The sequence below is a fragment of the Leptidea sinapis genome, chromosome 27 (assembly GCF_905404315.1).
Source record: "Leptidea sinapis chromosome 27, ilLepSina1.1, whole genome shotgun sequence".
Taxonomy (NCBI): Eukaryota; Metazoa; Arthropoda; class Insecta; order Lepidoptera; family Pieridae; genus Leptidea; species Leptidea sinapis.
The window spans coordinates 10,651,998-10,669,130 of record NC_066291.1 but is presented as its reverse complement, the minus strand read 5'-3'; the positions used below and the strand labels follow the sequence as shown (position 1 = coordinate 10,669,130).

Below are 17,133 nucleotides of genomic sequence, written 5' to 3'. Positions count from 1 at the left end.
GTTTATTCCCTGTTTATATTCCCGGGGCGTAAAAAGAATAGGGGAGTCCCAGGCCCATGGGTGTCATAAGAGGCGACTAAGGGCTTTTTAGAAGCGGGAGAGTCACGCTGCCGTCTTTTGACGTCAGCACAATCGGGCCAGGCTCGTCCGGGTTAATTACCACACTCGCACGGAATACCGGCCTGAAGTAGCGGCCTAGTGCCGCTATGTTTCGCATAGGTTAGTGTCGAGGACCGGTGGCCATTCACCCCCCCCCCCCCATCCACCCGAATATGACAGCGGAACTTAAAAAGATTTTACCCCAGGAGGGTACCGGCTCTATCAGAGTCGGAGAATCCCTCCCCGAGCACTCTAGCTCGGGCTGCCCTTCGTATTCTGGGGAGGGCACAGAACCGCGCATGACCAAGGACAAACGAGGCAGTAACACCACGGCACCCCGCTCCACACTCAACGTAGACTTTTGCAATATCAGGGGAATTCACTCCAATTTAAACGCCGTCCACCACCACCTTGAGACGGCGCAGCCGGCCTTGTGTTTCCTTACAGAGACGCAGATATCTCGACCTAGCGATACGTCATATTTAACGTACCCCGGGTACAAAATTGAGCAAAATTTTTTGCCTCATGCCGGGGTATGTGTGTACGTTAGGGAGGATATCTGCTGTCGCCGTCTCGGCAATTTTGAGGGTAGGGACCTGTCCACTCTCTGGCTCCGCGTAGATTTAGAGGACCGCGTCCGCATCTATGCGTGTGTCTACAGGTCCCATAGTGGTAACGCAGAAACCGATCATCTCATGGGCTGCGTTCAAGCGGCAATTGACGACGTGTTTGCACAGATCCCCTCCGCTGAAATCGTAGTCTTGGGTGATTTCAACGGGCACAATGCCGAATGGCTTGGATCACGTACCACAGACTACGCAGGGCGATCTGTGCATAATTTTGCATTGGCGTATGGTCAGTCCCAATTGGTCGAGTCGCCAACGCGGCTCCCGGATGTGGATAGCCACATGCCGTCCTTATTGGATCTTCTGCTGACTACACATCCCGATGGTTACCAGGTCTTTGTCGACGCCCCTCTCGGAACGTCCGACCATTGCCTGGTCAGGAGTGTAGTGCCTATCCGACGCCAACGTCGCAGACCACCAGCGACCCGCCGCGTTTGGCACTACAAGTCAGCAGATTGGGATAGGATGCGTTCCTTTTTTGCATCCTACCCTTGGGGCAGGGTTTGTTTCCCTTCGGATGATCCTAGTGCCTGCGCCGTTGCAGTAGCCGATGTGATACTGCAGGGCATGGATATTTTTATACCAAGCTCTGTAGTACCCATCGGTGGCAGATCACAGCCCTGGTTCGATGCGTCAGTTAAAGCAGCATCTGACTGCAAAAAACAGGCGTATCGAGCTTGAGTTGCGGCGCTGGGCGCAAAGGATCCGAACTGCACAGTTCTTAAGAGGAAATACAACCGTGCCTCCAGACTTTTTAAGCGGCAAATCGCCCGTGCAAAGTCAAAACACGTTGTCATAATCGGCGAGCAGCTTTCCAGTTACCCGTTCGGAACACGCAAGTTCTGGTCGTTGTCGAAAGCTGCTCTTGGTAACTTCAGCCAGCCGTCTATGCCGCCGTTGCACATGAGGAATTACACCCTGGCCCATACGGCAAAAGAGAAAGCCGATCTCTTGTGCACTCTTTTCGCCTCCAACTCGACTCTTGACGACAACGGAAAAACACCGCCGACCATCCCGCGGTGTCAGAGCTCTATGCCTGAAGTACAGTTCAGACAGAAAACTGTTAGGCGAGCTCTGTTTTCGTTGGACGTCAGAAAGTCGAGCGGGCCGGATGGCATTTCTCCAATCGTGCTTAGAACGTGTTCTAACGCGTTTATTCCGGCACTCTTATTCTAAAGGCGTAGTCCCTGACTAATGGAAGTCAGCCCTTGTCCATCCGATCCAAAAAAAAGGAGACGGATCGGATCCGGCAAACAACAGGCCTATTGCTATTACCTCCCTGCTCTCCAAAATGATGGAGAGCATAATTAGCCGTCAGCTCTTAGTATATCTAGAGGGTCACCAGTTGATCAACGATCGACAATAAGGGTTTCGCCATGGTCGGTCGGCAGGTGATCTTCTGGTATACCTAACACATAGATGGGCAGCGGCTATTGAAAGCAAGGGGGAAGGCCTGGCAGTTAGCCTGGATATAGCGAAGGCCTTTGATCGTGTATGGCACAAGGCGCTCCTCTCCAAACTTCCATCATTTGGGCTTCCCGAGAGCTTGTGCAAGTGGACCTCCAGCTTCCTCACTGGGCGCAGCATACAGGTCGTTGTCGACGGATATTGCTCGAACCCGAAGCCCGTGAATGCTGGAGTGCCCTAAGGCTGTGTGCTGTCTCCCACGCTGTTGCTTCTGCATATCAATTATATGTTGGACACCTCCAACATTCATTGCTATGCCGACGACAGCACTGGTGATGCCGTATACACTGGCCATGCAGGTCTCTCTCGGGAAATCGTCGACCAGTGCCGGGAGAAACTTGTGTCTTCTATCGAGTCCTCTCTTGAGAAGGTCGCGGAATGGGGAAAATTTAACCTTGTCTAATTTAACCCCCAGAAGACTCAAGTTTGCGCGTTTACCACTAAAAAAACCCCATTTGTCGTATCACCGCTCTTCGACAACACTTCCCTCAAAGCCTCGCCTAGTATCGGAATACTGGGTCTCGAAATCTCGAGCGATTGCCAATTTCGTGGTCATCTGGAAGGCAAAGCCAAATTGGCTTCAAAGAAACTGGGCGTCATTAATAGAGCACGGCAATACTTCAAGCCGGCCCACATACTAGCGCTCTACAAAGCGCAGGTCCGGCCACACATGGAGTATTGGGGTCCGGCGCACCCCAGTATCAGCTCGATCGCTGTTCAGCTGATCAGCTGTTTAACCTGATTCCTGCCGCCGAATTTCACCTTCGCACGACACGCCACAAGTTAGGATATCATCCTCACCATCTGGATGTGTGGCGGTCCTCCACAGTGCGGTTTTCAAGGAGCTTTCTTCCACGTACTACAAAGCTGTGGAATGAGCTTCCTTGTGCGGTGTTTCCGGGACGATACGACATGGGTACCTTCAAAAAAAGCGCGTACACCTTCCTTGAAGGCCCGCAACGCTCCTGTGATTCCTCTGGTTTTGCAAGAGATTGTGGGCTGCGGTGATCACTTAACAACAGGTGACCCGTACGCTCGTTTGTCCTCCTATTCCATAAAAAAAAAATACAGTATCTAGTAGTGGCGTTCCTCCACAGTGCGGTTTTCAAGGAATTTTCTTCCACGTACACCCAAGCTGTGCAATGAGCTTCCGCAGTGATTCCGGGACGATGGGTACCTTTAAAAAAAGCGCGTAAACCTTCCTAAAGGCTGGCAACGCTCCTGTGATCACTTAACATCAAGTGACGCCGTGCGTTCGTTTTCCTTATCTTAAAAAAAAACAGTTTATAACGTTAGATATTTTGTCTATTTTTGGATACAACCAGACAGTGGCCGACGAACAGGAAACACTTGGAAATCTCTTTAGAAAAAGAAGCTCTCCTTCCCAAAGGGGACCTTTGGGAACGAGAGGTTCTTAACAACAAAATATATACGAATAAGCACTTTTAATAATTATGATGTAAGTATTTAAGATATATGTATAAACAATTTAATAAAGTTAGAAATGTGAGGTTTTTTTATAAGTGGGAGGCTCCTTTGCACAGGAAGCCGGCTAGATTATGGGTACCACAACGGCGGCTATTTCTGCCGAGAAGCAGTAATGTGTTAGGATTATTGTGTTACTGCGCAAATAAGACATAACATCTTATGTCGCAAGGTGATGAGCGCAATTGTGCTGCCGTTCAGAATTTTTGGGTTTTTCAAGAATCCTGAACGTATTAATCAGCTGAATACCCTGCTCATCTCGTCACTCACTGTCATAAAAAAGTGAGTTTTCCAGAAACTGTCTTTTAACAATGTTAAAACCAGCAACAAAACATAAAATAAAACAAACTAAGTCCTAATGGACTTACACTCACACTTAATAGTGATCACCACCGCCCACATTCTCTTGCATTTAAGGAACGCTTCTTTTTGAAAGTACCCATGTCGTATCGTTTCGGAAACACCGCACAAGGAACTTCATTCCACAGCTTACATAGTACGTGGAAGAAAGCTCCTTGAAAACCGCTTTGTGAACATTTGATTGAAGTGGTTTAATATTCAAAATACTATGGAGTTAATGCCAAGCGTCTGACTTTTTATGACCTGTCAATCAAAATCAGTTACAATAACAATAGATTCGTGTACCTTTTCTATCTTGCTGTAGTACTGATCTCTGTTAGAGATGTGCCAGAGATCATATCTCTCGCACGATTTGTTTGTCTTGTAGGTATACGCTTTACGCTGTCTATAAAACTTTCTCAAAAATATAGCCGTGGACTTTAAATATCTGGTATTTTCAGCAAAACATACACTCAAACAAAGAAACATACATATCGTCAGTGTAAGACGTAGGCTATCATGCAAAATTGAGGTTGATAATGAGCCTCTATTTTGAGCAATGCACGCAGACTAACACTGTCATACGTAGCTTGTCACGCACACTAAACTAGTCTGTTGTCTAGCAGCAAGAGGCTCTTTCAAGACGTATAAATTATCTAAGGGTAAGTTAAATAATATTCAATACATACATACATACACTCACGCCTTGTTCCCGTCGGGGTAGGCATAGACAATAGAATGCCATTTGCTTCTATCCTTACAAACCTTACGCGCTTCCTCTACATTCATTACTCTTTTCATACATGCTCGCCGGTTAAATAATATTCCAATTAGTTAAATTGAATATCTTTAGCTTTCGTGTTTTGTTCAGCAGGATTGTTCCCTTTAGGAAGAATATGTAGGGTAGTAAACAAAATACATATCTCATAGTCCCTCTCCGGGCTCTAATGACTGCATCCATTCGGTTCCAATTAGAACATAGGCCATAATTAGAACATAACCCGAAAGATGTTGACTTTGGGAGTCAACCCACTCTTTTTACATAGCTGTTTAAAGCTGGCCAAGCGATTCTCTCACTCTGATTTGTCTCTTCATCTCATCCAATATGTGTCCTTTGTGATTCACATCCGGGCTTCTGGTTGGCATGCCCATAATCAACCGACCGACTTCACTCAGGCATTTATACCTGCAGTATAAGCCCTGCCAATGCCTGGCATAAAAAAAACTCTTCTCGAATAGTGTAGGGTCCACAGGTGGCTCCTGAGACTTCAATCAAGCCTGACCCAATAAAAAACGGGAAGCGAGATACAAAAGTAAATTCGGTTGTTCCGTCTGTGTTATGCCTCCCCATGAGTTCTTAGAAAAACTGACGCAATGTAACGGTCATCTTTCTCAGACGTGGTTCGATGTCTACCAGATCCTGGACGATGAGTAAACACCATGTATACATTTCTATAACAAAGTCCCGTAAAAGTTTTTTCGTAGGCTAGGAATTGCAAATTAAAAACAGAGGAGTTGAGAGATTGGAACAATCCCAGTCCAACTCCTACTCTTTATTCCGTGTAGTCTGGGGTGCATTTTGATACAGATATTACAATCCTCTGGGATACCTACTACTTGAAGTCGTAGAATACTGAAATTCGGTATGTTGGCAAGGAATCGTAATAATCGTAAAAATCAGAACTGTTACCTATGCAAACCCTCGTATAGAGCGTTCTTGTCTACATAATGTGTAAACCTATACCGATACCAATTTGATGTGTAGTCTAGGATTTTTATATAAACTTCACACAAAGAAATTAGAAACTTTCGTATAGTTGAAAAACCTTAAATAATTTATACGTCTATATATTGCTTCTTGCTGTTAGGCAACGCATGAAAACAGGCCAGAATTATTACTTTAGTGCACATAGCGAGTGCGATAAATATGTTAATTTCGTTTTAGTGTGTATGCTTTGCTGAAAATAACTAAAAATTAAAAGTTCACTGCTTTTTTTCGACATTTTCATAGCTGTTACAGTCTACCTAGACTTATAATTAATCTAAACTGAATACAATCGTCTAAAAACTAAGAACTAACCTGATTATTAATAAATTTATATGTAGATAGCAATCAAGGGGCCACGATAGAGACAAAAAATCGGAACAGGATTAACTAATGTGAAAATAAATGATAACTCTACCTAAAACCCCTGACTTTAGGAACTCTTCATCCTGGTAAAAAATAATGGCTTGACGGTTCAATGTTAGTGGTAGACTTGGTACCTATGTGACATGACATTTATCCGTAACAACCACAAAATGTCAGCCAATTTTTTTCATCTTGATGTAGTTTGCAGAGTCAGGGTTTATTGGTAGAGTTATTAGTTTAGTTTTATAAATGTGGTAAAATCATGAATACTAAGAGCTAAATACAAGATGTCATTAATATAATATCAAACGTCTACCTATGGTAAATAACTATTGAAATTCCAGACTGCCAATATAAGTTTTTCTACATTACCCTATGCCTAATAATAATTTAACTAATAAAAAATTATAATCTTCAGCATGTAACAGGTTTCCTATAACTCTTTAAGAGATTACAGAATGCTGTGCAGTAGGTATGCTCAGTTTCAGATATTCAACCTATTATAATTATACATAAATAAATCCATACAATATCAACAGTTATTTTTCCTCCATTTACTTTAAATATAGAATGAGAATCAGCCTAGACTCTCGAGCATAACAATAAACTCTTTATTTCGCCTTTTGAATATTATGATGTTTCGTTTCCCTTCAAATACCTAATGCATGAAACCTTCATGCTATCGAACAATAAATTTTTTTAAGAAAGATGAACGTCAATTGGCAGTAAGTCATTATTGAAATAGCAAAGCGTAGGGCGCATTTTTTAAATATTTACAACAATTTTACATGACATAGTTTTGTTTTTTGTGTTTATCAAGCGGTCCCTTCGGGGATCAGCTGTTGTTGGTTCGCGCATGTGCATCTGGCGGGGGGACCTCGCCACTCGCCAGTGACGCGGCGCCGGCGTGCGTCGGTCGGCGCTAGGGCGCACGTCCTTGGCGCATTTACGTAAAACCGTTGTTGGTTGACGGACGTGTTCGTCGCGACTGTTTTGTGAATCTCAGTGCGTAGACGTTGGACCGTTGTTGGTGCGTCGTGCAACCCACTGGGCTCGGCGCCAGCATGGACGCGCTCCTGGCAGCTCTCGTCGCCCTCATGGCAGTGGCCGCAGCGATGGCCGCCGTACTGAGCACGCTCTCAAAGGCGGCTATATTTGCTCTGCTCGCTATCGCACCGTGCGTCTATCGGTACAGGAAAAGGATTTATGTGATTGTGAAAACATTACCCAGGGATACCAAGTGAGTACCTCTACCTACCCATTGATCTGATATTACATTGAGAAACTTTACTTTAATTATTAGACTTATTATATACTGTTTGGCCCAATTCCGTGTCAGCTCAGCAGGTAAGTAAACAATGGTGATTGATTACCTGAGATGTTGGTTTACCAATTGTATGTGAAAAAGGTTTTTGAATATTTATGGATACCACTGTTGTAAAGGTTGTATTATTAAAAACACCTTCACTATAAATTTTTAAACATGCAACGTACGTATACGTAATATTACTTTAACTTTCAGTCCATAATATTATAACGTACCTATTTAAATGTAGATTGTAGAATCTGCTTAGGTAATTGACAAAACAACTAACTGAACTTTTAAAACCATTACATAACAATAACATACCTGTTTACCTAAGAACAAAATTATCTAGGAATAAATTTAAAAACCAACATTTCCATTACACACCATATTAAATATTGTATTAAAATGGAATAATAGCTGGGTACAGGCAAAGAATATGTTATACCTAGTAAAAGTTGATAGTTGGTGAAATTTTGAATTAAAAATTATGTTAATTATTAATATTGACTATTTTAAAATCGTTTAATATTGTTCCATATGATGTACCTGGCTATAAAATTATAAAAAAAAAAACTAAAAGTATTGGTTTATTTATGTGCTGACTGTACACGTACACATAAACAAATACAAAAACGTCTGTAAGTAATTATGTAAGTCTCTAATTTACCTGTACATAGGTATTATCTGTCATTCAGAAACAGAATATTTTTATTTAGCTTTAATTATTGAGAACAATTTATTAGCTCGCTGATTCCTTTAATTACTTGCAGCTTTGTTTTTAAATGATTGAGCGTCTCACGGTTACAATTGTCGCATATTGATGAGCTAGCTTACGACTTACGAACGAAAATAATTAATTAAAAACAGAATCATTTAGGACAATGACGTATTAGATATTTGTGCATCATAGAGCATAGTAATGAACTAGAGTCAGCTATATTAGGTATGTCGTGTACGTAATTAAATCGATTCTATCATTATTTTACTGTCGCTGCCGCATTGCCATGTCTTAGTAGTTACTACACTTCAAATAGACACAATACGTGACAATTTTATTATTAATATTATAACAAGTTTGAAATGTTTGCTAAACTCTACAGACCAGCTTCTTTCCCATTTCCCATTAGCACTCATAACGGGATGTTTATCGTTAACAATTCCATGATTTATTCGTTTTCCGATATTTCGCCGCTGTTTCAAGCGTCGCGTCGTGCCTACCAACGATTGATGTTATTAGCGATAAGTTGGTAAAACTTTTGGTAAGTAGATTAATCGTTCTACCCTCTTTCTCGTTATGAGTGTTAGCTTCCAAAAAGTATGGTAGTTGTACAATTTTCTAAATCAATAATACATTTGATTGGATATTTATTAAATTCTTTAGAAATAACTGGCAATGCTTAAAGTTCATATATAAATATCAGATGGTCCAACTGTTGTCATTTTAACAGTACAAGTGCTGACCAGGCAAATGTTGTTTTGCCATATAAATTAAGTACCTACCCAGTGCCCGCTCATTGTATGAATTGTCATAATTATGTAGAGAAATGTCATGGACTGAATTATTTTTATTGCAAATGGGTATCAAATTTTCAAATCAAAGAAATGTTCCGGATAAGTAATCACCAACATAATATACTAAAACCTAAAAGAATGCTGGGAGAGTTTCCTGCGCCACTTCTCTCTCAGAGCGCCATTTCCGAAACGGTAGTAGTATCTAGTAATCAATCAATCAGTAGTATCAGTAATCAAAAGGAATCAATTTTGAGAAAATACATGCCTTTTGTGCCCTCTCTGACATACGCTGCATCTTATCACTTATAGCATAAGTATTATTCCGATCTGTTCAGTAGTTTTCGAAGTATAACCGAAGAAAAAAAAGCCTCTCAATTTTTAGTATAGATTATGAAAATTAGCTCACAACGAATTTGAATAACCAACTCTACTGACCACTGTCAACTTACAGCCAGACAGTAAATATCTCTGGCTATCTAGCCAGACACTTGAGAGCCTTGAGTTTATATAAACTACATTAACATAAATATATTAAAAAAAGAAACTGGCACGCAATAACAGACCGTCAGAAAACGTCCAGTTAATCGCGTGGTTGAGTATCGACCGCTACCTCTAATTATCAATATTAAGAAGTTTTCATGATTTCAGTTAAATTTTAATTTCAGAATCTTGTTGAGTCTATTTCAATCTAACTCTACGTTACGCTACGTTAACGTTATCTGAGCTATACGTGTTTATCATAAACGTAACAAGGGCCTTTGGCATTCCTTCTATTTATAATCATCAAGGCAAATAAACTAACCTACTAAAACTACTGTTTGGGGCCTATACCTTATCATCCATTAATGGTGTTTATAAAGTGCCTCTCCCTGTTGTGTTTCAATGGTAATTAAAGAGTCATGTACTTCGTCTTATCTATGTTATTGGATATCGGGGATGTCTGCAAAACAATGTAATAAACCTTTATATTAATCGTGTTAAGGTTTCTGCTAGCCTAGTAGTTTTGGCTGAATCTAATGTTGGTAAATTGTCCAACAACCAAGTTGCAATTACGTATTATGCACAATGCCAACGGCAATCAATTTCGTAGGGGAAATTTCGGAAACCATCAGCAAAGAACATTATTATTTTGATGAATTGTTTTATAAGTAGCACAAGCCATTTAATGTTATACTCCTCTATGATCACGATGATTTTGTATGAAATAGTTTTCTTCACAGTCGCGATTTAAAAATTTTGATGTACCTACTTGACTTTAATTAAAATTATTTAGTATTAGGTATACCACATCACCTGAACCATACAAAATGACGCTTGCAAACTGATCTAATGAAGTCTGAACCTTCTGGTGACTTTGTATGTTTACGACGCGGTTACGGGTCGAGAGTATTTGGATACAAAGTATTACAGACATTCTTTCCATTCAAACGTTGTCGAATGTTTTCTTTGTCAACTTTTAAACCTAGGTCAATAATTGTTCAAATAAGATCAATATCATCTCTGTGTTTTGCTTTTTTTGATATTTTTCTTTTTGTAAGTGCTATTTTATCTGAACAGTACATAAAATGACTTCATCAAATAAGCCGCATACACAATCCTAGTATATAAAAGTGGAAAATATCCAAAAAGAGGATAATTTCTTCCCATTCTTTTTCCAAAATTTCGATACGTTTTGCAAGAGGAAATAATCCAAAACAAAACTTTTCGAGTTTATTTTTTATTTTTAGATTTGGCCTTAAAGTCTTTATTACGTCACTGACACGGCGGTCTGTCCCAGTGTTATCGTGTGGATATTATATTGCGCCTGCCTCCAGGAAAGGTTTTCTAGAAAATTTCTCCCACGTTCAATAAAACGAATTAACTACTACAAGACTAAATATATTATATACAAAAAATAAGTGACACAACAGATATTGTTCTGTACATCTTCTAATATATAAAATTCTCGTGTCCCGGTGTTTGTTACCATACTCCTCCGAAACGGCTGAACTGATTTGTATAAAATTTTGTGTGCATATCGACTAGGTCTGAGAATCGGCCAACATCTATTTTTTATACTCCTAAATGATAAGGTTGACCCGACCCACCCCTAAATATTTTTTTATTTATTTCTTCAGCATTGAAAATTGAAATACATACAACTTCAAATTTTCGCCGTTCTACGATCTACAACTATTTTTGTATCGCTATTTTTCTATTCCATGCAAAAATGCGCTATAGGGTTGCCAGGTGGCAATCGAACACAATAATTGTAGTACGATATATTTGGTAGGTCTGAGAATCGGTTGCATCTATTTTTTCACCCCAAAAATTTTAATTATTGATTTAATTTATTACTAAATATGGCAATACTACGTTTGCTGACCCAGCGGTCAGCTAGTAATAAATAAAATACTGTTTTATAGGATTTGTCAAAGATATTTCATAACATCAAGAATGATTTCGTAAAATATGCTCCCTGTTGTTATAATAGAAAATATGTTTATACAAAACAAATATTAGAAATAAAAATATTTATGGATTCCAAATCGAAATTAAAACTTTCCTAACTCTCAGGTTGAACTAAACTGCACTCCATAAAGTAATCCCTATTAAAATTCGTTCATTAGTTTAGGGAGTTCACTGGAAACAAACATCAGGACACCGGATTACTTATACATATATATATATTAAGTAATATTTTTGTCTTTTAATAGCTTGCAGAGCAGGTAAAGGTATATTTTTCGCAACATACATAAAATGTAAACATATCATATTAATCAAACAATCGACAAACTTTTCAAATACTCCATTAACTTGAATACAATAGACGCTTAATACATTAAATATTTGCTGATAATTTGTTATAATGAGAGTATATTCAAGTAAGTGTAAGAATTACCCATTTATTTTTTTTTTTAATTTGCAACATACAAACTTAAGATAAGGTAAAACTAAATATTTTCTCCAACATTTTAAAGTTCGTAACTATGTCTTTACAGTTCCTATATAGACAAAACATGATAAGGATATTACAATGCCAATGCCTAAATTTCGGCTTTAAAGATAGATCAGATTTTTGGCACGAGACGAGCAGGACGTTCAGCTGATGGTAATTGATACGCCTTGCCCATTACAATGCAGTGCCGCTCAAGATTTCACAATTGCGCTCGTCACCTTAAGACCTAAGATGTAATGTCTCATTTGCCCAGTAATTTCGTGAGCTACGGCGCCCTTCAGACCGAAACAGAGTTATGTTTACATGTTAATTAATTAATTTTAATGTTTTTTGGTATGTTATAATCGTATACTTAGTTTCTGTATTAAATTAATATAATTTAATCAATTATTGAATGTAAAACACTACCACTCATTCTAAAATTTATGCCTCAGAAAATTTCGTCACAATAAAATCTATTATTTTCAAAATAGCCTGAGGGTGGTCGCTCCTTTCCCAATTTTTGGTATAATTATGATAGTATTTGTTATAGTCTTAGATAATATATAGGTCTAGTCTCTTACTGCTAGACAACCGATGAACCAGGCCGGGTTTATGAGTTTAGTGTGCGTGACAAGTTACGTCTTACACTCGCGATTTGTATGACACTTTGTGTTAGTGTGCGTGCATTGCTCAAAATAGTCAACCTCAATTTTTTTTTACGTTTTCACAGCTGTCAAAGTCTATCTAGACCAGGGGTACTCAAGCTTGAACTGCTGGCGATCTACCTCAAAATTGTTAGACTACGATCGATCGGCTCTGAGAGGCTTCAAGTGTGTGTGATGAAGGATTGTCGTCTAGGTAGAGTGTCACGATGACATAGATATTAGTTTTGCGCAAAATATGCATTTTTTTAGTCAAGGTAAGTGTAGGTCTGCTCTTAAATATCAATGAAAAACTCATTATTATTATTCAAAATTGCGAGTTTATTGGTTCTTATAAAACAAACGAGTTCTAAAGTTCTAAGCTTAACTAAATAGTGACTTTGGATGTTGAAGCGTGACCCTGCATGTCCTGAGCATACTTTTTATAAGATGGTACGTAATTACCGATTTTAGTTTATTATACCGGATTTTTTTCTCGAGATCGACTCAAAAAGCACTCGCGATCGACCTGTCGATCCCGATCGACCGTTTGAGCACCCCTGATCTAGACGTATAAATGGTCTAAAGTTATTGAAAACCTTTACCACATAAACACTCATTAACAATTTCTTTGAATTTCCTAGCTAAATTGGTAAATTTTCTGGAATCACGTAAAAGCATCCTATCCAGCAAGCAATACATGGCCTAAACTACATCGACTTACCAACTCGACTTAACCTAGTATTGGCATTACAAGTTTGTTTTTTCCTGGTGTTAACAGTATGATTATCACAGTTTCTAGAAAATTCGCTCACGTTCCTATGCACATAAATAACATTATCAGGAATACATTGAAAGGAACAGCAAAGAGGACTACCTAGGCGGGACTGCCTGAGTAAAAATTTAAGTTTAGTTTAGTATGAATCGTGTAGACATTTGACATAAGTTTGAAATAGTACTAATTACAGAATGGCGATTGGCGACTAAGTATAATCCGGATAAGTTTGAAAGCGAACAGTTGCTGAAACGTTGAGGATTTCGGCTATCTCCGTTTTTTACAAGATTATAGCCGTCATCCGTCAATCTATCAATGACTGCATGTTTCATACAATCGAGTGAATCGCTTTTTTCTTAGAGACTTTCGCTAGGCTGTGAAAAGTTTAAAAAGTTTATTTCTTTTAATTTTTCTTGTAGTGGTTCTTTATGAATTTTTTTTTTATGGAATAGGTGGACAAACGAGCGTACGGGTCACCTGTTGTTAAGTGATCACCGCCGCCCACAGTCTCTTGCAACACCGGAGGAATCACAGGAGCGTTGCCGGCCTTTAAAGAAGGTGTACGCGCTTTTTTTGAAGGTACCCACGTCGTATCGTCCCGGAAACACCGCATAAGGAATCTCATTCCACAGCTTTGTAGCACGTGGAAGAAAGCTCCTTGAAAACCGCACTGAGGAGGACCGCCACACATCTAGATGGTGGGGATGATATCCTAACTTGTGGCGTGTCGTGCGAATCAGGTTAAACAGCTCTTCGGAACACTCCCCGTGATAAATGCGGACACAATGGAGCGACGGATGGATGGACCTATCTGTAAAAATAGCGCTAATAGCCACTCCCACAACCTATACATCAGACACAATACTTTGAAACATAACTAAAGCAAACAAGTCGCGCCGGATCTATGTCTGTTAATTGTCTCAACTTAGGGGCATTATTGTTATTTGAAATCAATAGCCAATCAATGCCTAGCTAGAAATAAAACAAATTCCACCGATGTTTCCACTCTCCGTTTTAGTGTTTGTGGGAGTATTCAAATAAATTGCCTTAATTTGCGAATATATTAATAATGTCATTTTCACTTTTAAGGCGTTAATAAATGCCAGTGACCTTGCTCACACGACGAAGGCAGGTGACAAGAGTGTACCAGTGGTATTTAAAGGTTAAAATAATTAGTAAAGTAAAGTATTCATTTATTCATGACATCACAAAACATTATATACATAGTAAAATTAACATATTTAAAAAAACGGCGTCACGAAAAGGACCCGCTAAGCATTTTTTGGAATTGAAATAAGGATCACCCCAATTCCAACACTGATTTTCAGTAGGTACCTACCAAGTCGACGTGTTGACAGCAGCCGTAGACAACACGGTTCCTTTATTTATAGGTCTTAAAAGAGACCGTCTACAAATATTACAAAAAGAGGAGAAACTAAACTAAGCTAGATTGAATTTAATGGGAGTTTTAAAAGATTATAAATTTTTAATTAATATTCATTCAAAACTAAAAAAATAAAGACAACTGCAAATGCATTTTTGGAAACGAAATTATGTTATTTGGAGTAATATTAACCGAACATTTAGGTTCAAACTGAATATTCCGAGGCCAATTTATGATTTTTTTAGTTACAACATATGATTTGAAAAAAAAGTAAAACAATCATCCGACGTATTATATTAATCTAATATATAAAATTCTCGTGTCATGGTGGTAAACTTTGATCTCCTCCGAAACGGCTAGACCGATTCTCATGAAATTTTGAGTGCATATTGGGTAGGTCTGAGAATCGGACAACATCTATTTTTCATCCCAAATGTTAAGGGTAGTCCACACGTTTTTTTTTTATTTTTTTTTTTAAATATGTTTGATTATGTCAGCATTAAAAAATACATACAACTTCAAATTTTCACCCATCTACGATCAACAGTTACTTTTGTATCGCGATATTAATATCGGCAATACAATGTTTGCTGGGTCAGCTAGTTATACATAAAACTTAATTTTTATAGAACTGCTATTTATATTAATTTGGAGAAAAACAGTTATAACTAGAGTGAATTTCCGTGAGTTAATCTCAATTCAGGCCTGCTTGCAACGAAATGTTGTAAAATTGTATTCTTTGTGTAGTAAATTAAAACTTGTGTTTCCCTCAGTCGAATCTGACTCTTATTATCTTGAGTGCGGTTACGACAATGAACTAACTATCTGTTGTTGAGACTTGTTTGCGTACACCACGCAGATTTACTCCGCGGCCCGAGTTATTTTTGAAGTGAACTTTACTCGCAACTCGAGACTGTTCAATAACTCGAGCGAACGATTTAATACGCTGCCAAAATATCCTTTATTGTTTCGAAACACTAGATCTGAGCAACGATAAAAGGCATATATATTGTTGACTAGCAGATGTCCGTGTCTATTCCCGTGTAGGTGTCGCCGTATTATTTAAAAACAATTTGTTATGTTTTGAAAGTGATAACGATTCTAGGATTAATACACAAATAAAATTTGAAAACAAAATTTTATGAACGATGCGGGACTCGAACCCACGACCTCTTGCGTTCCGTGCGAGTGCTCTTCCAACTGAGCTATCCGTTCGAATGACGTATCTTCATAAAATCTTGTACGCTTTGTTCAACTCTCAGGTTGTGGCTTCAAATTGATGTCCCAATATGCAAATACTGTGGTTGAGCAGGTTATCAACTGTAAAGTAGATCCTGTAGATGAAGCCACATAATATTACGGAGTATTGCTGTTATCTCTGGTCTGGCGCACCCAGTATCAGCTCGATTCATTTGACCGCGTGCAACGCAGAGCTTTTCCTTTCTAAAAGGCTGGCAACGTTTCTGTTATTCCGGAATAAATTACTAGTCTCGACCTGATTGTCCCCTTCAATATAAAAAGACGTGTGGCACTCGGGGACTGCCGCGGTGAAGCTATTGCATAGCATTTTTTATCAACTTATGCAATTATAATTATTTATTTATTTTATTTATGCAGTATTTTTTTAATAAAATTAATTTAAAAAAAAGCAAACGGGAACTGAGTAAAATTTAACTTGCAAGATTTGATAACAGACAGACAACGGGACAGGTGAAACTAAATAAAAATGCTTGTCATAATAATAAAAATGAAACCTGGAACCTTCTACGCAACGAGCATATGTGATAACCGCTGTTCCACGGCAACTGTAAAAAGCGTGCCGAAATAACTATATACATCTAGTAAGTGTTAGGTTATTTTCGTTACGGAATTTCTGGATTCGGTCCCCACGCTCAAGGCCCGCGATAGAAGCTATGCAATAGCTTAAAAAAAATATGAAGTCTTAGTTAAGTTCACAGAAGACTCCGTAACACGTAATCTGTGATAAGTTGTTCTAGCACGTCGCACGGTTTTTACTTTTGCGACACGATTTTAAAACTGTGCTTTAAAATATCGCAGTCAATTAACGACTCATACTGCGACGAGAAAATCGATAAGTGGGGTATTTGTTTTTCAAACTGAACTCCACACGATTTGCATGCCTTTGTCCGAAACCGTGCGAATGACGCATGATCCGTAAACCTTGGTATGTTTGTTCAACTCTCGTTCGTTCCTTAGATGGATGGAGCGCTGGGACGCTAAAAGGCGCGAGTTGAAGTCCCGCATCGACCATAAATTTTGGTACCAATTAATTGTATATTTAATCCCAGAGGTGAAAGTTGCTAAATTTCACACTAATGCAGGAGTACGACCACATCTGCCTCAATAGTATATATACGATACAACAAAGACTTTGTTAGTGCTGATAATTATTATTATCCATTTATATGAGAGTCAGTTCAGCTT

The 17,133-nt window shown here is 38.9% G+C and overlaps 1 protein-coding gene across 1 annotated transcript in view; it reads left to right on the top strand.

The window, feature by feature from the left end:
* The first annotated feature begins 7,036 nt into the window (after positions 1-7,036).
* Positions 7,037-17,133, top strand: part of LOC126972671 (long-chain fatty acid transport protein 4-like) — a 37,858-nt gene continuing 27,761 nt past the window's right edge. Inside the window, exon 1 of the mRNA XM_050819555.1 lies at positions 7,037-7,387. Coding sequence (XP_050675512.1) covers positions 7,212-7,387 — 176 coding nt within the window. The 5' untranslated portion in view covers positions 7,037-7,211. The remainder of the gene's footprint in view (positions 7,388-17,133) is intronic.